The sequence below is a fragment of the Cynocephalus volans genome, chromosome 1 (assembly GCF_027409185.1).
Source record: "Cynocephalus volans isolate mCynVol1 chromosome 1, mCynVol1.pri, whole genome shotgun sequence".
Classification (NCBI taxonomy): domain Eukaryota; kingdom Metazoa; phylum Chordata; class Mammalia; order Dermoptera; family Cynocephalidae; genus Cynocephalus; species Cynocephalus volans.
The window spans coordinates 228,153,313-228,167,274 of NC_084460.1; the positions used below are offsets into that span (position 1 = coordinate 228,153,313).

The 13,962-nt window shown below is 31.6% G+C and overlaps 1 protein-coding gene across 9 annotated transcripts in view; it reads right to left on the bottom strand.

Moving 5' to 3' along the window:
* Positions 1 to 13,962, bottom strand: part of BAZ2B (bromodomain adjacent to zinc finger domain 2B) — a 294,255-nt gene that overhangs the window by 59,139 nt on the left and 221,154 nt on the right. For 8 of the 9 annotated variants that reach the window (XM_063092906.1, XM_063092873.1, XM_063092915.1 and 5 more), the window contains 7 exons: positions 9,736 to 9,828; positions 9,570 to 9,631; positions 5,815 to 5,880; positions 4,379 to 4,444; positions 3,084 to 3,128; positions 2,814 to 2,840; positions 1,489 to 1,554 (listed from right to left, as the gene is read on the bottom strand). In XM_063092906.1, coding sequence (XP_062948976.1) covers positions 1,489 to 1,554; positions 2,814 to 2,840; positions 3,084 to 3,128; positions 4,379 to 4,444; positions 5,815 to 5,880; positions 9,570 to 9,631; positions 9,736 to 9,828 — 425 coding nt within the window. The remainder of the gene's footprint in view (positions 1 to 1,488; positions 1,555 to 2,813; positions 2,841 to 3,083; positions 3,129 to 4,378; positions 4,445 to 5,814; positions 5,881 to 9,569; positions 9,632 to 9,735; positions 9,829 to 13,962) is intronic. The other variant, XM_063092882.1, reaches the window with a different exon arrangement.

The following is a 13,962-nucleotide window of genomic DNA, read 5'->3' on the forward strand; positions in this document are numbered from 1 at the left end:
TCCCCTTCCCCACTCTTCCTATCACCATACCAGAAGGGAACAGAGAGAGCAGGCAGGCCAATTCCTGAAATCCATTACCTGTCCTTTTTCCTGGTTGCCATTTTTTAGAGATAACAGTCATAATTTCATGCATATATATATATATATATATATATATATATATATATATATTCCATTATTGTTAGGTGTAGAGGGTGTCAATAGGTCTGAAAATCAACAGATTAGGAAAAAAAATACAGCAGGAAAAAGGGCCAAACTTCCATAGTTTAGGAGAGTCACAGAAAGTGATTGCTCGAAGAGATTTTGGAGGTAATCTATGTTAGTAGTTCCCAACCCTGGCTATGCAATCTTGTTAGGCCCACTCTGTATAGCAAACACGTATGTCGTAGCAATTGTAAGTACTATGTGGTGCCAGGACTGTTCAAAGAACTTTACACACACACCCATTTAATCATCACTACAACCCTATGAGACAGGAGTTAGCATTTATCTCCATTTAATAGATGAGATGAATCACGGAGAGGTTAAATAACTTGCCCAAGGTCATATAGCTGGAAAGTATTGAAATCAGAATTCAAATTCAGGTAATTTGGCAACATTGCCCAGTTTCTAAAACAATATAGAGATTGTCTCTATCTATCAGAGATCTACGCTGCTAATTTAAGCCAGAGCTGAGACCAAAATACTGAAAGGTAGACCAAAATACTGAACTTCTAGATCCAACAGCATCATTTTCACTAATTCTCATTTATTAAATGCTTATTTCACTTGGTAATCCTACAACTCAGGAGGTAGCTATCATTATCTTAATTTTAAAGAAATAGCTTGAAGAGGTAAAGCAAATCAGTGGTAGAGCCAGCACGGGAATCTAAGTCTCTCCACCTCCAAAGCCCTAGTTAAATTGGTTGTACCTCTATTCAACTGTTTTAATGCAAAATGCATTCCTTTATAACATGTATGTTAACTTTTAATTGATTTCTATTAAATTCCATATAAGCTCATTTTGACTTACTGTAACAATTTTCTTATTCTGAATTATCTGTTAAAAAGTCTATTTTAAGAAAAGTACCTAGGCCGAATTTTACAGATAGAAAGCTAAAGAATCATTCTGTAGGCAGAAGTCCATGGTTGGAATCATTAGTGTTTGGAGCAGGACACCTAGGACTTGTCCAGGCATGCTATATTAATTTTGTGAAACTCTGGTTATAGTAATAAACAGCTACTTTTATCCAAACAAACCAATGCCATTCCCTACATTAAAAAAAGATAATTAAAATCTCAACCAGAAAAATTAACATACATTGGAACCCTTCCTACATTCTTTTAATGTTCTAACACTCAGTTACTATCTCTAACCTTTGTTTTCCTCATGAAAGCCAGTAAATCATGACAAACCCGCACTCATCAACATTTATATTTAGAATAGCCAATGCTTTAGAAAAACATATCGAATTATACAGTCCTATTTTTCTAGAAACACACACTTACTTCTGCTTTTTTACGAGCTTCCATAGCTTTCATAAGCATCATATGTTGTCGCCTTCGCTCTCGTTCCTATTAGGCCAGATAAAATTAGGAACATAAGGAAAATAACTCAACCACAGTTAACAGTTTGATTTTCAAACAGAAAAAAAAAACAACAACCAAAAAACTCAATATAACATGTTTAGCATTTAGAGACAAGTCACAGTAAATACTAAATATAAGACAAGAATGGCCAGTCTGTGCATGTTTTAGTTCAGGTTTAGAAAGCAAATACAAGAACAATCAAAAGCAAAAAGGTAAAGCAATGAACATGGAGACAGTGTAAACAGAAGCATACAAGATTTACTTATGGTCAGTTGTGATGCTCCTTCAAAAGCTGGCAGAACAAAAAGCATAATGGTTGGCTGGAACAGGTCAGTTACCTTACATCTGCTATTAGATAAATGGCAAATGCTTACTATAGCCAATTAATCAAAAGGTTGTGTTGTTCTTAAATTTTTAGATCAGGAAGAAATTGATTTATTTATAGTCACTTTCACTTCATGGTTTTAGAATTGGTTATTTTAATTTCAAGAATAAAATTATTTTGTAAATCCAATAAGCCACCAATAAATTAGAAAGTTTTTTTTTTTTTAAAGCTTTTATACCATTCTAGTTAAACTAGTGTTGGTTCACATACAAACACCAATGAAATGGGATATTCCTATTTACTGATGTCTGCCACCTGATGCACTATTTAAAACCACAAAAGCTGCACCATGGGCTAATAAGTGGAATCTAAAAGGTACAATATAAAAATAAGGTAAGCACTAGCTTAACTCGATAATCTCATTTTATTTTAAAATAAAAAATCACATATTTATAATATCTAATTGAATTTGTTTATTTGGTCCCTCCAAAGGGATATTTCTAGAATTATTTATAAAATTTGTCTATGAATCTAGAATATATTTCATATTCTCTCATCAAGCAAACTCAAAATTCCCATTGTATTCAATGGCAGTTTTGCATCTAGAATGATGGGAGAATATGAGTCATAACTGTATCTAATTGTATAGTGATCCAACTTTCCTTGTGACATCAGTAATGTAAATTTTTAGAGAGCAGCCTTACTTAAAGCTTGTACAATTCAACGAAAAATCTTGGAGATGTATCATACTTCTTTATAGACAGACAAGCAGATGTATGCAATGCACTGTGCTGTAAAGCCATGCAGCAGTATGTAATATGACAGCAGCCAGTGCTACACTTTATGCATTGCTATGACAACCATATCACAACCAAATCACAATGCGGTGTTAGATGTACAAAAATAAACATACCCATACCATATCTAGTCTATGCCTCTCCAACTCCTGGTAGAAAGAGTTGGCACAACATTATGAAACAGAAATCACAGAGTCATAAAACCAATTTTTAACCCCCCAAAAGACACCAATACCAAAGCAAGGAAATAAACCGTAAGATGAAGGAAAAACTTAAGCAGAAATTATACTGAAAAATTCAAAGAAAATATTTTGAAGATTTTCCCCCAAATAGGTTTAAGCAAAATTATAAAATGAATATTTCAACAGTTATATAACTATATGTATACAGACCTGATGCTTCAGGAGAACAGCTTGTTGTCTTCTCATTTCTTTTTCCTTAAAAATAACAAACTTTTAATATATGGTTTTTAGGAATGATTTTGAACATACTATAGTTATTAAAAGTTCATTTTCTGAGATTCTGCAGTCTTCCATTAGATTGAACCATATGAGAATGCCAATATTCAATCTTTTTTTCTTTCTTTCTTTCTTTTTTTTTTTTTGCAGCTGGCCAGGAGTGGGGATCTGAAACCTTGACGTTTGTGTTATAGGATGTACTCTAACCAACTGAACTAACTGGCTGGCCCTTCAATCGTTTCTTACTTATAAAATGGCAATTCAATTTCCTGTGGTTCTACCTAATACTTACATAAAAATCATGCAATATAGTATCAAGGATCTTTCTTCAGGAGGCTTTTCATGAGTGACCTAACAGCACGCTTCATTGGCACATTCACTGAACAGACTGGCTAGACGGTCACAGCTTATTAGATACAACTGTCATATGTATTTATTTTTATTACTTTAATACATTATGATGAAACCCTCAAATCTAGCTGATTAGAACCCTTTCCACTCTGACTAAAAACTCCCAAATATAATTAATAATTAATTATAATTATAATTAAGGATCTATTTCATTGTATACACTGAGATTATAATGCCTACCTATGATTTGGGGCACCATCCCCAGGGGATGGGGTTTAATGCAAACAATTCTAGGAATGTCAGCAATTTTAATATTTTTATAATGGTAAAATCTGGATGAATTTAATATTAAGGACAGACATGAAGAGGGATAGGAATCTAAAGAACAAAGTAAGAGAGTCCAAGTAGAAAGTTATTACTGGTGAATAACAGTTGATAAAATTACGTTTTGTTTCTGTAGGCTTTTCATTTTTAATAGATAAAACAGTTGCTGGACATTAAAAAAGAAAGCTATAAGGAAAGAATCAGATTCAGGACATAGTTTAGAACACAAACATAAATGACACACAAAATAGTTTGGGGAGAATGATTCTTATCCAGCAAAACTATATAGAGGTATCACGCAATAGAGTTTGCATCTCTGATTTGATATCTCTTATTTAAAGAGCTCAAGCATCACATAAAACCTATATAATAAAATAAAAAATATATGTACATACACATACAATAAAAGCACACATAATACACGTTATATCTGCTAAATATATTTTTAGATTGTCAATTTGAGGAAAGCTATTTTTTACATATAATTGATGCTGGTATTAACATTTAGTTTTTATTTTTGAAAAATAAAAACTCTGATTCTCGTCTAAACTAACCTTTATTCGTTTCTCGGCCTCCAATAATTTGGCATTTGCCGCTTCTTCCTTCTTTTTCTTTTTAGCCTGTGCATGCAAAACAGGTCTCAAAGTCATGCAACAGCACTGCTACAACTTGCAAATAATCTCAGACTTGAAATGAAGCTACATGCCTCACAAGGTACAAAACAATATGTAACATATATTTAGACAATTACAGATTTTCTTCCAGTTAATGGTATATTTAACATACTATTTTGTTTCTAATTTAAAGATTAGCATTAGGATATACAAAAAATTCTTAAACTCTTAAGAACATAACAGATTTTCTTATCTTCAAACTCTGTTAAAAGTCTGAAATAAGTGTTTGTTATTTTACTTTAAAACAATCACAGAAAAATAATTTTGTCATTTATTGCTTTTTTCTTATTTTAAAAACTAAAACAGTCACTATAAAATCAAATGTGAGCTTCATATATTAAAGTTATTAGTAGTTTCATAACTATCTAGTATTTATTGTCAAGTTACTTTAGGATAGAAATGTTTTCAATTTGAGGGATTTAAGATTAATTTAAAATGGGTGAGGGAATATGTGTGTATTTCTACAGGAAACTGTAACACAGAAAACCTCAGTTATCTGGAGCCCTTAGGGAATAAACTGTTCCATAAGCTGCAGTTTCCTGAATAGCTGAGAGGTTATAATAATTTTAAACATTAAAAGTTTATTTTCACTATTTTGGATGAAAATAATTTTGAGACATATGCCTGCTTAGATACAGTACTCTAAACATAATTTGGCGTTTTCTTGATGACTCAAGGTGATTACTTTGAACATCAGTTATTATACTACACAGCTATTAAGGTGTTGAAAACTGATTGTTATTCAATTAAAAGATTACAAACTGTTGCTAGGCTTTTGAGTTCCTATATTTGCTAGTAGGAGTTTTTCTGTATTTTCCCTTGCTGTCTTTTGGCTATTACTTTTGCTGTTGACAGTACAAGTATATGTCCTCTATCCCTATTCTAATCAGCTCGTGGGGAAGAGGCGTCTGTTAGAAACCTGAAAAACAAGCTGGTAAAACTATTTCTACACATAAAATTTACTTTTACTTTTAGAATGATTACTTTTGTAAACATTTGTTTCTAAATTAAAAGTAAATATCTGACAATAAGTCCTAATGACTTCTAAAAGTCAAGAGTTTTAGACATGAACTTTATGATAACTATATTGGCTGCTCAGAGGTTTTCCTTTTTTTTTGTCTTATTTCCTGGGTTTTTACTGTAAAGATTAGTTGAGCTTGCTAAATTAGGTTCAGATGTATTATGTTTAAAGAGAACTTCTGATGGATGTGTTCATTTGAATGAGCGGAGAGAACATGTAGGCAAAAATTTTATTTTCACAGACTTTAAAATATATGACTATATTACTTTAATTGTATTAAATTTACGAATTCTACCTCAAGAATTTGCTGGGCTCGAAGTTCTTTTTCCATTCTGATTTGCTGTATTCTCTTAATTTTTTCCTGTAGAAAAAATTATAATTTAATATAATAAACTAAATATCTAAGTGAAAAAGGTTTAAGTGGAATCAAATAAGATGTAAATAAAAAATTACCAAAGGCTATCCATGCTGGATATAAACATTTAATTATTTAGTATAACATCATATATATTTTCATATCTTAAATTAATATGATTTTATAAAATTTCTAATAATAATTTGTAAAATACAATGCTAAATAAATACACAGAAACAAAGTAAACCAAGCTGATCAAACTCATATAGCCTGAAGACCTTTATAAATATTTGCAATTACAAGTAATACTTAATTTGAAATAAGTATAGGATAGAATAGTAGAAAAAATAGTGTATCAGAAGTCATTTACTTCTGGTTACTGTCATTTACTGAATTATCTTGAGCAAATAATAAATATCTTTCTATAAAATAGGGAGAGGTACTTGCTCTTTTCTCACTTCTTCATGATTAAATAAAAAATGCTTTAAAAGTATATAGTGACACAATTGTAATAGGTTATTATTAACAATCATTTCGACTCTAAAATTTATTTTACATGTTGAATAACATTGCTTTAATTAATTAATTAATTAATTTTGGGGGCAGCTGGCCAGTATAGGGATCAAACCCATGATCTCGGTGTAATTAGCACCAGGCTCTAACCAACTGAGCTAACCAGCCAGCCCAGAAATTGCTTTTAACGACCACAATAAGCCCTTTTCAGAAATAATCTGTAAATTAATTTAGAATGAATTAATTACAATTTAATGTTCCAAGGCATTATTTACTTGACAAAATTGGTGTACACATTGTCTAAATTTAATGCACTGGTTATTGGTTAGTTTTTATAATTTACTGATCATCTAAATTTTGATAAGAATTTGTATTTTGATTAAAAAAATTTATCTTATATGCTATAAGCACACTGTTAGCAATTTCATGTCCATAAATTCCTTCTAAACTCCCAAATTGGTAGTGATGAGAACAGATATATAGTTTTAACAACAACAAAAAAACCCCAAAGTGTCCTACTTGCAAATTGTACTTATCCCAGAAAATACATTTTACATTGCTGTATGTTATAATACGTTCTCCAATTTCCAGATGCTGGTTGTACATTTTGAAGCTATACTTAAATATGTATTTTAACTTATTTGGTTTTTTGTACACTGATGTGATTGAGTCCCTGCAGGGGTCTACTGCAAGGTAATGAGATTTCAGGAATTACTATTCTGTTCAGAAAATTAATCACATTCTTTGATTTTGCTGTTGGTGATCCTGTGTTGGTAGTGAATATTAATTATAGCTTGCCAAGAACAAAAACCCAAGAGTATCTTTTGCATCATTTCCAAGTCTTAGAGAAAAGTGTATTTGATCCATATTTGAAATATTAATTTGGATTAGAACTTGATACCTGAGAAAAGCACTCTTGATCTAATTTTTCTACTCTTGTCAATCATAAGATTATAAGGTGGTATGTTCTCAGGTCACCAAAAGTCATTTATTATCCTCTTATGCATAGAGAAAGGTAGGGAATCTTGGGCTTAAGTATGCTAAGTCCAAAGCGTTATCTTAACCGTCCAAGTGATTTATATATACGTATGTGATTTTTATGTGTGTGTGTGTGTGTGTGTGTGTGTGTGTGTGTGTATGTATATATTTGGTAGTGCTGTCATTATTAGCATGTAAATATATACTATTTATAAATTATTATAATATAGGTTCACCTTATAATATTGAGCATCCAACCACTGAGCTGGTCACTTTACATAAAATATTTTGTTGATCGTTAAAAAAAATCATAGAAGTTGAAATTATCTTCTTTTTACATAAGAGAAAACTAAGATTCCCAGAGAGCAAATATTTTGCCTAAAGTCCAATAGTTAGTAAATACAGAGCCCTGGTCAGATACCAATGCCTGTGTTCCTCTTGCTTTGTAACAGTGCTTCTGCAACCTTCCAGAAAACTGCCATAAGGACTGTCTGGTGATATTTTTGGCCTACTGGAAAAAATAATCCAAAGGATGAAGAGCACATGCTATTATTCTATTCTAATGTAATGCTGACTTTAAAATAGGCATTAATAACAGATAGAAGAGTATTCTATACTTTGATTCACTGTTGGCAATAAGGAATAAATCAGATGGTATTCTGAGATTAGCCTCAGATAAATATCTAAGACCAGTTCATTGTATTAGTGTTGCTGGAAACTTCAGAGTCCAGTGCTTTTTCAATGAGCAGCAAAGACCATGTAAATTTAGGTCATAGCCACTTTATAACTTAAGGATCACAAAGCTGAATGTAAAGTACTGGTCAGATCTGCTGGGTCTCTAGCCATTAGGAAATAGGATAAGCTATAAAAAAGTAAAACAGAAACAACAGCATTTCACTTAAAAATGAGATATGAACTTATTTATATATATATACCATTCAGTCAATATTTATATTTTAACAAATGCATTCATTAGCCTGACTATTTTAAGTCAACTTTACAATGTCTAGCAGTCATAATTAAACTAATGAAGGAATTCAAGTTTACAATTGACTTCTTTACAGTAAAGGAGTATACTATATAGTTTCATGTTTTATATGTATCTTTAAAAAACTGACAATTTGTTTTTGTGCCAGGCACTGTAGTAGGCACCTCACACTCATGATCTCATTTAATTTTCAAATATTGCAGTTATCGTCTTTTACAATGGAGGAAATAGGGACTTAGAGGTTAAGTAATCCATCTAAGGTCACAAAACTATTAAGTAGCAGAGCCCACATTTAAATTTAGGCTGCCTAACCACAAACTCTAAATTCTGAATCCCAACCTTAAATCAACTCTCTTAGTCATATTGCTTTAGTCAGTACTGGAACATGAGAGATAACCACATCAAAGCCAACCCAAGCCATTTGTTTAGCAGCTATTTGTATAGTAACACAATTAATTTCATCTCATACTGAGAAATAACTACTTGTTTAAATTTTTTTTAAAAAATAGTACTTTCCCCTCATTTCCTTTTTACTGTAATGTTAACATTGAGTATGTGGAGATGGGAAAGTAGTTTACATGTTCCTATCCTAAATGAAGCTGAATACCTTGTCACTTAATATTTTACCTATAAGAATTTAAAAATTACTTCATTTACCTACATTTAATTTTGAAAACCACATAGGGGAGGAATACTGTCGATATAAGACAGAACTCTGGATATGCTAAAATAATAATCCTTTTTTTTTTTTTTTGCAGTAGCAATTTTTAGGTAACTCTGAAAGCATTCAGAAGCAGTGAGGGGAAATACTGTTCTATAAAACTTGAATTTGATTTTTACTAATATTTTACATGTTTTAGAACAACAAACTTTTCTTATTAAAATCTGATAGTCAAGTAATATACTTCATTTACTGATACATTTATTTTAAAAGTCTAAAAATTACTCAAGATGTCAACTCATATGCAAAGTCTACCAAGATATTTACAAATTTATTGTTTGGTAGCCATTTCTTCAAAAACTTGGAAGTGGAAGACTTGATTAAAAAATAAGGTGGAATTTTAACTAATGGAAGATGACAACTTTCCAAATAAGAGACATAACATTAAAGTGTAATACAGTCATTTAAGAAATAAAAATCAAAATAACGTACATATACAAATAGATCCTCAAAATATATCCTGTTTTAAAAGTCAGTTCCAATGCATAAACATACCTGTTGCTTCATAATCTTTATCTGTTCTTTTTGCTTTCGCTTCTCCTCAGCAGCCATTATTGCTGTGACAAGAAACCAAAGCACATATGTCATCAGAAAAGGAAGAAGAGAAGCCTCTTATGAATCCCCCAATACTCTTTGAGTTTACATCATTTAAATTACCCACCTTGTTGTTTTTTAGCTTCTTTGGCAACCCGTGCCTGTTCCTGCTTTTGAAGTTTTCTCAAAAGCTTTATTTGTGCTGCCTGCCTGGCTATTTCTGAAAAACATAAAATTTCAAAGAATACAATTAACAACTTTACAAAACTGCTAACCTAAAACAATAACTGGTAATTATTGATGAAAATGGTATGTATCATCATGAAGGACATAATATTTAAGTAAATTGCCCAAGGTTAGACGGATACCAAGTATGAGAGCTGTATGGCAGAAAATGTCATGTAAGAAATTGCCAAATTTTTTCATCAAATATGATTCCATATACAAAACTACATAAAAATAATGTTTCTCTTAATCCTCAGAGAGGCTCATCTAAGTAAATTTTTTTCAGACTACCAAGTTAGCTTTAATCTTATAACGAAACATATAGAAAAAGAGAGAAAGACCCCCAAATAAAACAAATACAAAGCCCCCTACCCCTAACTTAGTATTTTAATTAGCTATACTAATGGTTAAGTTCCTGAATTCAGTGGTATTTTCATTTATGAAGAAGCAGGACTAAATTTCCTAGATAAAAACAATGCAGAATATCAATGAATTTTAAGGACAACTTAATTCTCATAATTTTCTAGGACAAATATATGCAACTGGGACAGACAGACATAATTAACGACCCCAGTTCTTCATTCTTCCCTCTCTCCAGGTTATCTGCAATGTGACTCTGCAGCAACACATAAGGTGAAACCTATTTTCCTATCCCTTGTTTCTGAAATCAGCCAGGTGATCTTCTATTGTCAAGAAAATGTTAGTAGTTGTGATGCAAGTAGAGCTCAAAAGTGTACTTGTACTTGCACTACTTTTGCTCTTGTGCTTTTCCTGTTACTATAAGGACATGTTTGGGCTATGCTGCTGGAGACCGGGACTCATGGAGCCAGTTGACCCTACGTATGTGAACAAGCCCAGCCAAGAGCCACAAAGCTGCTTAGCTAACCTCCAGCTGATTCTACCTGCACAAGGGATGGAATAATAATAATGAAAGGCTTAGTGTTGCATGCCACTGAGGTTTGGTAGTTGTTTGCTATTCGGCATTGTTGTGGAAACAGGTATAATGAATGCAGAAACCGTATAATGTCATTGCTTTCTTCTGCTGGCAACTTGGTCTGAATACTTCTAACTCTAAAAGTGGTGTATCATAGTATCACTCACAGGGTCATTTCAGAAAGCACCACTTTATGGTAGACATTGTTTTAAACTTTGTAGTTAATGAATAATGTAAGGAACCTATAAATGATATTCATCAATCATGAATGTTATTGGTAACACCTGAGTCACTTGAGCATTAACAATTTCCACCAACTTATTGAATGCAGGTGTTAAATTTACATGATTTTTGTTTAATCTTCACAACTACCTCATATGATAATCAAAATTATGCCCAGCTTACAAATAAATTAACCAAGGCTCTTAAAGGATAAACAGCAGAGCCAAGAAACAAACCCAGGTCTTTCTTACTCCAGTCTATATGCTACCATCTCTAAAGATTTTTAAGCAAAATTGGAATGCCTTGAGATTTTAGCTAAGAACTTAATCCTATGTCCTTGTAATAGCTGCAGTGAAGTGGGTTACTAATTTTCTGTCAAGATTTTTTTAAAGGGGAGGGGATTTAAAAGGGTCTAGTTTCATCTAATAAACTGACATGTTAAAGATAAAATGGAAGCTGATGCTAAAGTATATCTTCAATAATTTTCAATATTAGGAGGTTATAGGCATCATCAGAAATTTCTGGGTCACACAAAAAGGACCTTCTGTTCATAAATACTCTGAGAGATAAAAATCTATAAACTGGCCTACAGAGTAAACAACCTCTGAGGATAATGTACCTGAAGAGTATCGTTCTCATCTATAATAATGCCAGATAAATATTTCTTTAACATTTAAGAACTGCAAGTTTTTAACTGCTAAGTGATTAAAAAAATGTTTCCTAAAAAATGTTGGCTACGTATGACCTTGTGCTTCAAGCTAAGCTGATGTTCTCTAACTTTTAATAAGGGAATTCTATAATATATATAGATGTGTGTTCATGCATGAGTGTATCAGTCAATTTCAAGCCCCATACAAGCACACAGTAATTTTTATTTTTAAACCCTTTGGACAGAAAAACATTAAAAAGTTAAACTCATATCTTTTCACTTTAGCAGGGAATATACAATTTTGACTAATCATTAAAAATTTATGTAGCTTTAAGTTTACATTATGAGCAGCTGGAGAAGAAAACGTGAAAAAAGAAAAGTGCTTAGAGACACTGTGGAGGAAAGAGAATGAGTAGAAACCTGCAAAAGTTCACTCAGGCTCTGAGGAATAAAGTACTCCCAATATCTTCTCATTTACTTGGTTTATGGTTGCTGAATATATTATGTTAAAATTAACTTTTAAAATATTAATTTGAAAAATATCTTTAATAATTTAGGAAATTATATGCTTTAATTTGAAAGATAAAAGTTTATTTTCACATAGTATTAGGGATATTTTGGACATAACCCATTTTCTTCAACTCTAAGATGAATTTTTAAACATGTTAACATTCCCCAAATCAGAATGTGTGTGACACTTGGCAGCACTTTCCTTTCTTAATGGTACATCTTAAAATAATGGTACATCATATAGACTGCATATACGACATCTCAGATTCTATGATATATGAAATGGAGAGGTACTATTTCATATTTGGGAAAATTTGAGATATTAACAGTATTGTTCAATTAACAAGCAGATTTATTTTTATCTATACTCTCTGAGAAATTAGAACTCTTAATTCACAATGTTGAGATGTACATTTAAAACGTGCGTGTGGCTAGTTGGCTGGTTGGCTCACTTGGAGCACTGTGCTTGCGGCACCAAGGTCAAGGGTTTGGATCCGTATACTGACAAAAAACAAAAAACAAGCCTCACATTTATCTCACTGTTCTGAACCTTTCTTCAAATTAAGTCCAGTGTTTCAGTCTACTTGAGTCTTAGAAGGATAATAATGTGTAACAGAAACTTCTAGAATCCTCTCAGATAACTCCCCAAACTATTAATGCAGAAGCCTCTCAGAAATAAAAGAGGTGATAAAGTGATTCATTCTTACTTTCTTTTCTTCCTAAGAAAAAAATGCAAACTATACCCCCATATACTTGTAAATATTAACAATTATTTATTTACTGTTAAATATTTAATCTTTATATACATGTTGAGAAAGAACACATGTATACAATAAGGTCAAAGTAACAACACTTGCAAAATGCAACCCAATACAACAAGGGAGAACTATATAGTAGAATACAAATCCATTTGAAATCTAGAGGGAGAATAAAACATTGGGTAAAAGTTGAGTAATTAACCTCTATTTTGTTTCAATAAAAAAACAGTTAATTTTGCAAATTTTAATTTGTCATTTTGCCATTTTGGATACTAAGTAATAATGATACTTGTATTAGATATGCAAAACAGGTAAAAAGAGCCCATGTTTTGGGTATCAGTTATTTCAAGCTCTCGTATTTTATGCAAACAATGCACCTATTCCTCACCATTAAACATTCTTCAGAACTATCAGTAGCTTACTGACAATACTAATTTTTAAAACTCATTTATGTCTGTTAATATATTCATTTTGTTTTCTTTTTAATCTTCACTAGTAACTATTTGTGGGAAATAAGTCTTACAAGAAACTAAATAAAATAATATAAATAATATTTTACTAATATACTAAGGCAAAAAAAACCATATTAAATTACATGGTAGGCAGTTAACTTACATGTCATTGGTTGAAGTATGAGTTGGTGCAACCTTTCTGGAGGCAATATTTGTCTATTCTCTACCAAAATTTAAAATGATGTGTAATATATGTCTATATATGTATAATATATATTTATTGCAACATTATTTATGATAGCAAAGATTCAGAAATAGCCTATAACAGTCATAAAAAGAGACTGACTAACTGAACTATGATAGAGCCACACATGGCATCATTTACTATTTAGCCATTAAAAAAATTAGGTTAAGGGCTGGCCAGTTAGCTCAACTGGTTAGAACATGGTGATACAACACCAAGGGCAAGAGTTTGGTTCCCCATACTGGCCAGCCACCAAAAAAAATTTTTTTTTAATAAATTTTTTTAAAAAGTTTGCTTGTAAGTGCTGACATAGAAAGATACTAAAGATAAAGTAGAAAAAGAGCAAGCTGAATAGTATGT